Source organism: Alligator mississippiensis, chromosome 6 (genome assembly GCF_030867095.1).
Source record: "Alligator mississippiensis isolate rAllMis1 chromosome 6, rAllMis1, whole genome shotgun sequence".
NCBI classification, from domain to species: Eukaryota; Metazoa; Chordata; order Crocodylia; family Alligatoridae; genus Alligator; species Alligator mississippiensis.
The window spans coordinates 89,710,925-89,723,687 of record NC_081829.1 but is presented as its reverse complement, the minus strand read 5'-3'; the positions used below and the strand labels follow the sequence as shown (position 1 = coordinate 89,723,687).

At 46.6% G+C, this 12,763-nt stretch overlaps 1 protein-coding gene across 3 annotated transcripts in view; it reads right to left on the bottom strand.

The window, feature by feature from the left end:
• The window catches only part of HSPA12A (heat shock protein family A (Hsp70) member 12A), a 103,148-nt gene that overhangs the window by 70,998 nt on the left and 19,387 nt on the right, over window positions 1-12,763 (bottom strand). For 2 of the 3 annotated variants that reach the window (XM_019485921.2, XM_059730098.1), the window contains exon 2: window positions 11,651-11,720. In XM_019485921.2, the coding sequence (XP_019341466.1) occupies window positions 11,651-11,720 (70 nt within the window). Of the gene's footprint in view, window positions 1-8,366; window positions 8,531-11,650; window positions 11,721-12,763 lie in introns of those variants that run through there. The other variant, XM_014594633.3, reaches the window with a different exon arrangement.

Sequence of the window (12,763 nt, the reverse complement as noted above, 5' to 3'; positions counted from 1 at the left end):
GCTAGCCCCTGCTGAGGTTATGAAGCCTGCCAGCTTTCAAGGAGATAGGTGCAGGGGTTGCTCAGGCTGCTGACAAGCAAAACTCATGACATGTGCGACTTTGTGTGCATGTTAAAGCGCAGTGGGGTGAAAACTGCAGGCATGGTAGCCCCTGCCGAGGCCACGAAGCCTGCTATGTTTCAAGGATATAGGTGCCAGGGTTTCTGAGAAACTGCACCTCAAACTGTTCAGAGTAAGACTTGTGTCACTTGGAAGCGTGAAGGCACAGAGAAAGCTCAGTTCAAACAATGCTGCTTTTATGCTGTTTTTCCATCCCTCCCCCAGAGCACCGGGATTGGAGGGGACCTCAGGGAAAGATGACAGTCACTGGCCAGCTGCACAGTCACTGTCAGAGCAGTCCTGCCCCCTTTCCCCCTCTCTCTCCTTACTTTCTGTTTCCCTGCAAGCAAACCCAGCTTCAAAACTCAAAACGTTTTGAACGCCCTTGTTTCATTTGGAGGCTGTTTCAAAGCCTTTTGTTTCATTTCAATGTTGCTGTTTTGAGCTCGAAACAAGTCGAAACAGCATTGAAATGAAACAGCCGGCGAAATTTCACACAGCCCTAGTATACAGCTTATATTTGCTTGAAGATGGGAGCTAAGAGAGCACAAGTAGTTGCAGAACTGCAAGGATGGCATCAAATTTATGAATTCATTAGTAGAATCAGCAGAGACTAGGACTGGCAATTTAGGATCTGAATAACATCTCATAACGAAAGTAAGAGCTACACGATGTTTTCTTTATTCTATGATGTTTACTGTACTAACCTTTTTCAGCAATTGGGAGATTTTGGAAACGAGTGCTATTTTGGTTACACCTGGTATGAACGAACCCAGACCACAGAAGAAAGGGGATTATTAAAATGCACAGTGCAGTGGCATAGGATAGCAGATTTTAAGGCACACAGAAGAATATTCTAGGAATTAAAGCTGCTGTATGTCATTGAGCAAAATCTAGGTTCTCAGATTGATACCCTCCACCATAGCATCAAAGTACCTTAGCTGCATGTACACATCGTGTGGAGACCAAAACTTATCAACCAAATATTGAGTACTCGGATGAGAGTTACACCTTTGTAGTTGGGGACAGACAGTGCACAGTCCCCAGAAGATGCATATAAGCCTAAAAGCATAAAGGGAACAGGGCTGACTAAGTGGGGGAGCTATTAAGAAAGGTTATTTCTTGTTCCATTATGACAATACTGGAAGCCTTTATAAACTGTACTCCCTACTGTTTTGATTAAAATGTGTGCGCTCTACTAAGGTATCCATGGAAACTTAAGAAAGAGGTGTTAGATTTGTTAGATCTATTTGGTACAGGGAAACAGGGCTATTTTCCAGTCAGCCTGGCCTACCCACAGAAATTCTGATTTTTAAGAGAAGACAGAAAATCAAAAATCCTTGAGCTCAGTTGAAATACAAAAAAACAAACGGTCAGCAGACAAAGTAAGAATGTGCGTTTCCATCCAAGTAGTAGGGGATTTCAAGGACACACCTTATTTTAAGCTCTCATTACCTGGTGGTACAGAAAACCAGATGAGCCTCAAGCGCGGGCTGGAAAAACCCAGTTCTCTGCGTTCTCCCAGGTCTCCATCAAATGGGCTGGGAGGGTAGGGGGGAGAAATGGAGGATATAGATACATAGGATCACATGGCAATGTATCAGTAAGGAGAGCCAGGTGCATTCTGGGAGACACAAGCTGCTAAAGTGTCCCCCTTGCCCATTCCTCGATGGCATGAGAAGCTGGGGGAAGGCCACAATGAAGAGAAGGAAAAGGCAGGGGTTTACCCCCTACTCCGAAGGAAAGGCATGATGTTCCCAGAAGAGTGTGGGTTGCAATGTGGAGGTTTTTTACTGGCAGGGAACAGCAGGAGGCCGCTACCACTCCTGCCCCAAGAACACTTCTGCAAGAAGGGCAACTGATGGTGGGAGAGGGCTGTTTGAGCACGGAGAAGTATGGGACTTGGTGGGTGCAGTAAAGACATCCTCAGGTTCAACTAAGCAGCCACACTTCTGGCTGCCCATCAGAACTCTGCATCATTTAAAAGTCCATCTAGCAATTTTAGAAGCAACTTTAAAAATCACCAGGATATACAAAACAACTCATTGGAGCTGACACCAGGCTCTTTAGGGAATTACTTATGGAAGGAATAGTAGGGATAGGCAAAAGTCTTTTAGCTGGCTCTTAAAGAGAGCTCTGAGTAAGGTGTTTTCAGTAGCTTTGTGTAAACTGTACAGTGTGCTGTCTTGAAGTCAAGGTAATCTGTGGCATTCAGTCCAGTGATAACACAATGGGTGTGCGGGGATCAGGATTCTCCCCCAGGTCTACCAAAAGGCTTGGAGCGCTGCACAGGTGGCATGCTATCCCCTGCTGGGAAGAACAGAGGTGGGTAGCATCTTGTGACTGTCAAATGTCCTCCCTACAGAAACAATGCTCTGGCAGGGTAGACTTCCAGTTCTTCTTTGACAAAAAGAAACAGGCGAGCCCAAAAGAAGGATTTTGAAGAGTAAAACACAGCGAAGTGTTGGAGAGGTGTTTTGCAAACATCCCCTCATCACGTATTGCAAAGACTTAGTGATGTACCACACAAAGGCAGAAGTGTAGTTTACTGAGCAAAGCGACTACTAGGAACTTGTAAAATATCCAGTATCACATGGTATGCATCAGAACCTTACCCCAAATACACATATTTTGTACTGTTCCAGCAGCTCTAAGGGCCCTTGTAGTTGACTTCTTGGCCATCTGAGGTTTCCCCTGGCATAACTGTCTGGCAGGAAACAAATGAGATAATACTTTGCGCGTTTAACAAGTTCCATCTGGGGTTTCAAAGTATTACTGCATATTTTTCATGCTTCATTGAATAGTATACAGAGTGGACATCTTATGACTCTTACATCAGCAAAAAAAAAAAAAAAAAAAAAAAAAGGTTATTATATCTTTTGTTCCTTTTAGTTGCTAAACAAGGTAAAAATGTGCAAAAATTTCTGTACAGAAATAAGAATGGACTAGTTAAACTTAGCTGCTGTTAAAGTACTCGGTGAACCCACACCCCTGCAGCACAGGAAACTTCTAGCCAAATTCTAGACCTGATACAATTTTGTAAGACACTTGGTCTTGATTCTTCACTGCCTTACTCTCTGCACATAGTAATATTCACCTGTGCAAAGTGTGTCATAACCTCTACAGTGGCTAAGATATGTTTACTGTTGAGGACACAGCAAGCTCAATAGTCCAAGTTACTTTTGTGGCCCTTGAACCCTGGAAGCTGCAAGAAACTGGTCTGGCTTCTGGTATAATTTAATAGATTTAATAGATTTTTAGGTTTGGAAAGGACCTCGGAAGATCATCGAGTCTGCCCCCCTGCCTCTGGGCAGGAAAGAGCGTTGGGGTCAGATGACCTGGCCAGGTGTTTTCCAGTCTCCTCTTAAAAACCTCCAAGGTAGGGGAGAGCACCACCTCCCCTGGAAGCCCATTCCAGATTCTGGTAACCCTTACCATAAAGAAGGTCTTCCTAATGTCTAATCTGAATCTGCTGTCCGTCAGTTTGTGACTGTTGTTTCGAGTTACTCCAAGGGGCGCCTTGGTAAACAGGTATCTCCTATTCCTTGCTACCCTGCCTCTCCCCCGCAACAAATTTGTAGACACCCACCAGATCCCCTCTCAGCCTTGTCTTACAGAGGCTGAAGAGATCCAGGTCTCTCAATCGCTCCTCGTAGGAACTCCCCTGCAGGCCCCTAACCATATGAGTAGCCCTTCTCTGGACCCTCTCAAGATTATCCACATCCCTCCTGAAGCGCGGTGCCCAGAACTGGACACAGTACTCCAGCTGTGGCCTCACCAATGCCACACAGAGGGAAGTCTCACCTCCTTAGACCTGTTTGTGATACATCTGCTAATGCATGACAGAGGGCAGTTAGCTCTGTTGATCACTTCGTCACACTGTCGACTTGTATTCATCTTTGAGTCAACTGTGACTCTGAGATGAATATGAGTTTATCGCAATGCCATAGCTGCCTAAGTTATTTCCAGATACCCATGGCTCAGAGGAGCTGATTGGAAAGCCAAGGACTGCTGGAGTATACAGTCAACTACCCCCCTCTTCCCCAGCTATACCCTCTTGTGTGGATAACCCAAAGGGGAAGTGTTGGTTGTAGCCATTTTGGTCTAAGGACACTGGTAGACAAGGTTATTTGGGTAGATGTAAGATCTTTTATTAGACCAACTATCTGACTTCTATCCTATCCAGGAGAGCACAATACAACTGTAGACTCTCCCTCTGCTTGGAGCAGGGTGTTTCTACCTGAAAGCTTGCAAAGAACAATTTTTCCACTATTTAGCTGATCTAATAAAAGATATCACGTTTACCCAAGGAAGCTTGTCTGCCAGAAGGGGAGATGGCAGGATGACTTCTCTGCTTGCCATTCAAATTGGCTTTTGAGCTGCCTTGAGCCACCACAGGAGTGCAATCAGCTATTACAAGGCCAAGGGTCTGAGGCACTGAGTATAAAGTGGCTATCACTACTATCAGACCACAATGGTACATGGGGTGCCTGGCATTGGAGGATAGGACTCGATAACTTCAAAAAGCAATGCTCAGATGTCCTTGACCCACCCTTATATAGTCCTAAATAATGGCACTCAGCAGACACAGACAAAAGGCCTTCTGTGCTGAGGACACTCTTTCATCTGGTTAGAGTCATTTTTGTAAAGGGAGAAAAGGGAGTATTTTAGTGCCTACTTTTTTTTTTAGAACTGACAGCATTTTACTTTTCCCTCATGTGATAACCTTTTTTTAAAAAAAAATCCCTCTGAACCAAACTGTGGAGGAATTTCCTGTTGCATTATCCATTCAACCAGTTCAGTGGCCAACCTAATTCTAAAACATTGCCTTCTCTGTTATAAAGGGATCTTATAGCACAATTAAAACGTCTGTTGATATATATATATTTATGCATAATGCTGTGATACTCATTACCACAGCAAGGATGCCACATTTACTATATTATGAGCCATTAGGGTTGTGTATAGATCCTTTCTGACCAAAGCATGAGACTGATTGTTGATTCTTCTCCTGAGTATCTATAGAACCGGATGAATAATTCCACTCCCGTCAACTGGACTGTTTGTCCGAGTATGATTTACTCTTGTGAATAGAGTTTATGGGAACAGGCTCTTTCAGTGAGAAACTCAACTGTAGCAGAAGACTGCTGGGCATATTGAGAAACGCAAATACCAAAGATACCCATGGTATCCCTTTTCACCCTGAAACTGCTCTGGTCCCCTATCACATGGTAGGGAAGCTTGGAGGACCCACGGGATTATGTGAGGTGGTGACAAGTAGGGAGCATGGACACCCCTATACCACTTACAGGAGTCTCACAGAGGCTTTATAAGACTTAACATTTTCCAAAGTCATGACCCCACTACTTAGGGCCCATGACTGTGGTCGTACAAAGCAGCTGTATCGTGTACAGTTCAGGGTTAGAGCTTGTCTATTTGTCAGCCCTAGCACCTTCTCATTACTAATACTATACAACACTTTTACACCCTTGACTTGATGAATTTGAGCTATGTAGGCCTGAGTGTTGATCAGTGATTTAGAGTCTTTCCAATTACTTCCAACACTTCTTTACCGTAGCAAAACTTTCACGTGGAAAAGTGGCGCGCACCAAACAAGCAAGACAACAAAAATCACCCACCGATGGACCAAAACTTTGTTAAATACGGAGGGCCATAAGGTACTTACCAAAAGATGCACAGCAATTGTCAAATTAAATAAGACATAAAAAAAATACAGCCAACAGCTTCCCCACAATGTTGCTGGGGCATGCTTCATTAAGCTCATTGCTCTTCTAATCATAATACAGTTTCCTTAAATTACTTTACTTCCATTATTATTTATTGAGCATCAACTCAGCCCTGTCAAAACATCCATAGGCATGGCTCCTGCCCTGAAGAACATACAGTTTGGGACAGAACTACTACTTCTCACTGAAATCAATGGTAGAAATCCCATAGCTGGAGTTAGTCCAATGATGGTTTTGGAAACCAAACTACTGGTCTGAATTCATGCCTCCTGCACTTCCATTACAGTCCAAGTAGTGTCAGGGAGGAATCTCCTTAGCCTGTACACACACAATGTAGGCACAGATTGCCACATTTGGGATTGTAAAGTTATTTTACCCCATGGCTGGTCCTCCTCTTTAAATCGCTTGAACATAATTTAACAAATGACTACCTGCTCTTGCAGTGGCAGGACATTGACAGTGTCCTTGTTACCTTATTTTAGCTGTGGCAAGTTAAAGGGGCATTTTTGATGTTTCAGGCATTATACCTGGGAGTTGTGCATAAAGGTGTTTCCCTAAGGTTTTAAGAACAGGTTGGGTAAACAGTCATATAGTATAGTCTAGACAGGGATGATCCTGCTACATGACCACCTGAGGTCCCTTCCAGCCTTCCTTTTCTATGATGCTATCATGGAGGCCACTGCAATAATGAGGTGACAGTGGTTATTCTGAAAGCCTCTGCAGAGCTGTGTGTTGAGGGTTGATTTCAATAAGAGGATGGTAGTTTGGTGCATAGGAGGGAGTGTGGTCTAAGAGGGAAGGTGGGAGAAATAGGAGGATACAAAGGTTGGTAAGAGGCTTGGTAGTACACAGGGAGCTGGTAAACATCAAATCTGGTGCAGGGTCAGAAGAGGACTTGGCAAACTCTTGGTGCAAAGGACAAAAAGCTTGAACATAATGCAGCAGGAGTGTCAAGCCATTAAAGGAATGCAGAGATAGGAGGAACATGCTGAAAATGATGTGGGTAAGATGACTTTTTGACAGGTCAGATCACACACACACACACATACACACACACACACAACAGAAGCAACAGAAAAAGATCAGGTGATGTCGAAGACTTCTTAAATGCATGCCCCGAATTTGAATTAAAATGACGCTGCTCTAGAAGGGAATGAAATCAAATCCTACCGCTTGCACCTAGGGGACCAGACCATACGCAGCTGAGACAACAGTCCTGTCCCCCTGCACAAAGCTGAGCAGCACAAAGGCTGTTCCAAGATGTGCGGGCTGGCCACAAGGGGCCAAGCCAGCTGCTGCTGCAGCAAGCCACGGCTTCAGAGTATCCTGGCCACACCCTTTCACTGGCGCAAGGAGGGTGGCAGCCCAGGAGCTGTTACACCAGACACGTCCCGCCCCAGTGCCTCTACGTAGATCAATTCCTCTGAGCCCAGCAAGCTGTAAGGAAGCTAGTGCCTAAGGCTGCCTCGGCATAGTACAACGCAGAGCCTGGTCCGTGCACTGTACACTCAGCCTAAAAGCTGGCCAGACGGTCGGCTCTAAAGGAAACCCCATCTGCTGAATCAGTGACGCTCAAATATGAGCCAATAGCTTGCATTTCCTTATAGCAGCATTAATAGAGGCTTTCACACAGCAGCTTCCCTCTAGGAATAAAACGAGGCTGGTTCGTCCCAGCCAGCTGCACATACCGCAGTGCTGCGCTACATGTAGCCATAAAAACGATGAGCAACGTATGCAACGTTTTTGGTACGCGCGCTGCATTTCTGCAGCCTGCGCGCTGCTACCGACACACAGCTCCTCCGGCAGCAGCATTTCTCCCCCCAGATGCCTTTATTTATTGCTCGCTGCCTGAAAGACCAGAAAGGACATTAGTATTCGTACTATGACAACCTGGGCTTTTGCTTCACGGTATAGCCTCTCTTCCAGCAGACGCCTTCCTGCACAGCTTCTTCCTAGCAGTATGTTATTGAAGAAAAAACAAATCACAAAACACCAGACTTGAAACGCCCTGTGCACGAAGGCAACATTTTTTTTTTAAAAAAGCAGCGTAACCTCCCGTCATCTCACACAAGGGCAAATCCACCTTTCTGTTTCCACTCGCTTTTCGGGAACGATGCCGCAGGGGCAGCCCTAACACGGCCTCGACTGCACAAACCCCGCAGGGCTGCCCGGCGGGGGGAGAGGCCACGCGCGACCGCTCGTGCAAAGCAAAGTGAGTCAACTTGACGACTCAGGGGATTTCTTCTTCTTTTTTTTTTTTTCCCCCAGACTTTCCAAAATGGATGCTCCCTGACTTTTTTTTTCTGCGCCTGGACCGGGACGGCGGGTCCCAGGAAGCCCCCAGATGATACCCACCCCCCCAGCCCAGCCCAGCCCAGCCTTGCCCCTCCTTGGCAAGTTTTATTGGGGGGGTAAAAAAAAAAAAGAGATTTTTCTCTGCCCTCTGCTGCACCCAGAGCCTGGGGCTGCAAAACAAACAGCCCTTTGGTGCCTGGCCCGGGGGCAGGGCGCTGCGCTCACCTGCGGGGCCGCTCTCCGGCTCGGACATGGCTGCACCGCGCGGCTGCTGCTCCGGGCTGCGGCTGCGGCTGCTCACTGCTGCCCGGGGGCCAGGGGCCGGCGCCTCCGTCCTCCGGCCGCGCCCGCCCCGCCTGCCCGAGCCCAAGGCAGGGCTGCCGCTCCTCCCCGCCGCTTAAAAGCCGTGCGGGCTGGGGCTGGGGCTGGGGCTGGGGCTGCTGCAGCGCCCCTCCCTCCCTCCCTCTCTCCGCCCGCCGCAGAGATGCGGGATGCAGGATGCGCGCAGGGCAGGTCCCAGCCCCTTTCTGCTGCGCGTCTCCGCGGGTTTCTCAGCCTCCCTCCGAGGCATCCCGTGCTGGGGGCTGGGGCTGTCCCGCACCCCAGCCAGGGCCAGCCCTCGCCCCCCGCCAACTTCTAGTGTCGCCCCAGAAATGATAATAATAGTCATGAGCAAATGACCCTGTCCGGGGACCTCTTTGTGGCAAACTGGGCGACCAAGGGCGCCCATCGTAGAGGGCGGCGCGGTCGTACGAAACCGAACGCCTTTACGTCCTCTAGTTCTCCCTTGAAGAAAGAGGCAAATATTTTTTCCTCTCAAATATTTTATGTCCTCTGTTTTTTTTCTAAATAGGGGACATAAAGGTTTCGTATCAATAGAGTAGCAGAAAACCAGAATGTCCTCTGTGACAGTCCCCATGCTTCAGGGGGCCCCCAAATTTTGCAGGAGATGCCCGGCTGACTTATAAGTCATCAAAATTGAGGTGCTAAGGGGCCCCAAATGACTCCCTTGCTTTAGTGGGGGGCAAAATTTTGCAGCAAATGTCTGACTGGCTTATAAATCGGCAAAATTAAGCCTCTAAGGGGCCCCAAATGACTCCCTTGCTTTAGTGGGGGGGCAAAATTTTGCAGCAGATGTCTGACTGGTTTATAAGTCAGCAAAATTAAGCCTCTAAGGGGCCCCAAATGACTCCCTTGCTTTACTGGGGGGGCAAAATTTTGCAGCAGATGTCTGACTGGCTTATAAATCGGCAAAATTAAGCCTCTAAGGGGCCCCAAATGACTCCCTTGCTTTGGGGAGGGGGCAAAATTTTGCAACAAATGTCAGACTTGCTCATAAGTCATCAAAATGAAGCCTCTAAGGGGGCCCAAATGCTTCTCTTGCCCAGGGCCCCAACAACCCTAAGGCCACCACTGCTGTCTAGGCCCCAGGTGGCCGCTCGGTTCACCCATGCCTGTGTCCAGCCCTGGCTCAGGGTCAGACTGATCATCATATTTGGGGTCAAGGAGAAATTTTATCCCGTGGTCAGATTGGTACCAACTGTGGAGGAAAGGGGGGAGGCTTGCCTTACTTCGCAGCAAGGATGTGGCCCTTCGCTAGGGACCTCGACAACATTTTGTAGAAGCAGGGCACTGGCTGCCATGGTCCCCTTGCTTTACTGGTGGCAGGTTAGGGTGTTAGATCGGTGTTGTGTGAGGGTTGAGGGTAGTCTTATGTAAAGTTTAGATTATGGGTTGTATGGGCTGGTTTGGATATAGGGGTGATCCTTCCTCAGGCAGGGGGTTGGACTAGCTGTGACCTCTGGAGGGTACGTCCAGCCTTATTTCTCTGTGGGTGCCTGTACACAAGCATGGAGGCTGCTCTGTTGCGCTGTAATTTCAAAGCAACAGAGAAGACTCAATTGAGTCTGCTGAAGCACGGCAATTACCACGCTCCAGCAGCCTCCGTGTCTTGTGTATCAGGGTCCCCACGCTTCAAAATGGTGACGGGGCCCTTTATTTAAAGCTCATCAAATGAGCTTTAGTTCAAGCACCCCAACTATCATTTTGAAGCACAGGGACACTGATACACAAGACGCTGAAGTGTTTTAAAGAGTGACTTTCAGACCCGCTCTAATTAAAGCACCACCACTCCCACCCCCGGGCATGTGTATAAGTGCCCTGTGATTTTATTTGCAAAAGTTGCCTTGGTTATTTGCATTTTCTGTGCTGAGCTAACCCTGCTCATTTGAAGATTACTCCCATTCAAAGCCTGTCCTCCTTCAAAATCATGAGCTGGAACAAAAAATAAGTCTTTGGGTTTGTATTCATCTTCTGAGTCTATAGGGTGCGCTTGATTCATGCCTCAAGTTCTTCTCTGCAACTCTAAGAGCTGGAAATCTACTTTTATCAAATGAAAACTGAGCTTTGTGTAATCATAGTAATCCTAGAGAAGCTGGGCTGGAGGGGACCTCCAGAGGTCATCTAGTCCAAACCCCTGCTAGAGGCAGGATCACCTCTGTTCAAATCATCCTATACAATCCAAAGTCTAAACTCTTCATCAAAGTACCATGAATCCTGACACAACACGATGACTTGACTCCAGGAGCTGAGGATTTAACAAGCCCCAATATCATGTATTTCATGGCATGGTCACAAGAGTTGTCAATGCTGGATAAGAGTCCCTTAGAAACAAGAAAATAAATTAGGGCTAATCTCTTGTCTGCAAATAAATCTGCAGGTCAAGGAAGAGTTCTAAGTTTTCAGGAGCCTCCACTACTTTACACCCCATTTACACCCAGATAAAATAAAGTTCCTGTTGAACGTTCCCCGTTCCAATGAGTAGTATTTACATCCACTTTGCACAGATATCGCTGACCACACACGATGCAAGACAATGGAGAGCTTAGAGGTATATTTTCAAAAGCACTGAGTCTAAGACAGGAGGTCAGTGTGGAATAAGATGGGATGTGACTTTAAAGCACTATATTGATTCCCCATTAACTACCTGTTTAGACACACTGTGTCCTCACTAAAGCCACATTCCTTACTCCAGGGCACCCTCATGGATCCTGCTTCAAATAGGCTGCGTCCTAAACCAGTCCTGTTGGCAGTGCTAACTACCCCACTCAAAACACCATGCAGAGGTGGCTACACTACTTCCAGTTTTGGAGACAGCTGGCCCAGAGCAACACATCATGCTGAAGGACACTGTTCCAAGTCCTGTAAATGCACTATGTAGCTAACTATGGCCTAAGAGTGCCATTATGTGGTTTAGGTTATAGTTCCAGGTAAATCCTCCCAAAGCTGCCACTTGGAGAAAGCAGTGTTCATGCAAGCTCTGGAGACAGGTTCCCTAGACATGCTCACATTGCCTTCTCTCTTTGGCCAAGCCTCCTGTTCCCCTCTTGTCCCATGCTTCTCCCACCAGCCTTGGTACTAATGCTTCTGTGACATGTGGCTCTGCAAGGGCTTCCTTACGTGCAAGCAGCGTGGCTGTCAGAGGCAGGGAGAAAAGCAGTTCCTCTTACCTCTGGTATGGTTCCAAGTCTCAGACATGGCAGAAGTGGTCTCTTGTGCCTCTTTTCTTCCAAACACAAGCTGGAACAGAAGAGTTAATACTATAATGACCAACTGACTATAAATGTGTGCATCTGGCCTGGACCTGACAGTAACAGCCACCTTAATAATCACCCAGAAAGACAGACTTCTGCTTAAAATGCCAGTGCTGCCAGGGGAATATGCTGTGCATTTTGGTGACTCAGCTCTACATTTCCAAGAGGCAGCAACAAGGGTCTGTCTATGCTAGCAGGAAGAAGAGAGGAAATGAAAGAGGCTATCCTCTCCTTGGCAAAGGGTAGACAGACAGGAGCTGAAGAGAACCTAACTCCCAGCACTTGTATTACCCATCAGCTGATAGTTTTGTAGAGCCTCAACTGCACAAGCCTCATTCATCCCAGAAAGGCAAAGACACCATGCTGAGGAGCTGATACTTCCCCTCTCATCCTGTCTGCTCCACCACATGCAGAAGAGAACTTCTGGCCTCGGGTTTGCTTTCATGCTATATTTAGGCAGACTGAAAATTCACACTGTTATGAAGCATCAGAGAAAATGGGAACCCACACACCTTTCATTGATGTTATGGGAAGAGACAAGAGACTCAAACAGTGCGAACATTCACATGAAATTAAGCTGATCCGGGGCTTTAAAAATTATTCATCTAGATATTCTAAAAAAAAAAAATGGAAAAAAGCAATGTAATGTAAAGGAAATATTACATGCAGACCAAATTCCTTTGATCCTTGAAGGAACAAAAATGCCCATGTAAAAATAACACATGTTGGATACAAATATCTTCCTGAATGTCAAGGCAGTGACAACACTATTCACCATCAAGCCACGTTGCCTGAGTTACGCAGTTAGTTGTAGGTGTTGTGAATAATGGAGGAGGAGCCTCCTCGACTGTGTTGCAGCTGATTACAGAATTAAAACCTAACCCTTGGAGGCTTAGCATCTTTTTTTAAAATCTACTGAGTGGAACCAAATTAAGACATCTCTTTCAGATAAAGCATAGGTCCTTAATCTACACTACATAAATCTACATTAGATTGTGGCATCTACTTTTCTGCTGATGTTTTATGTCT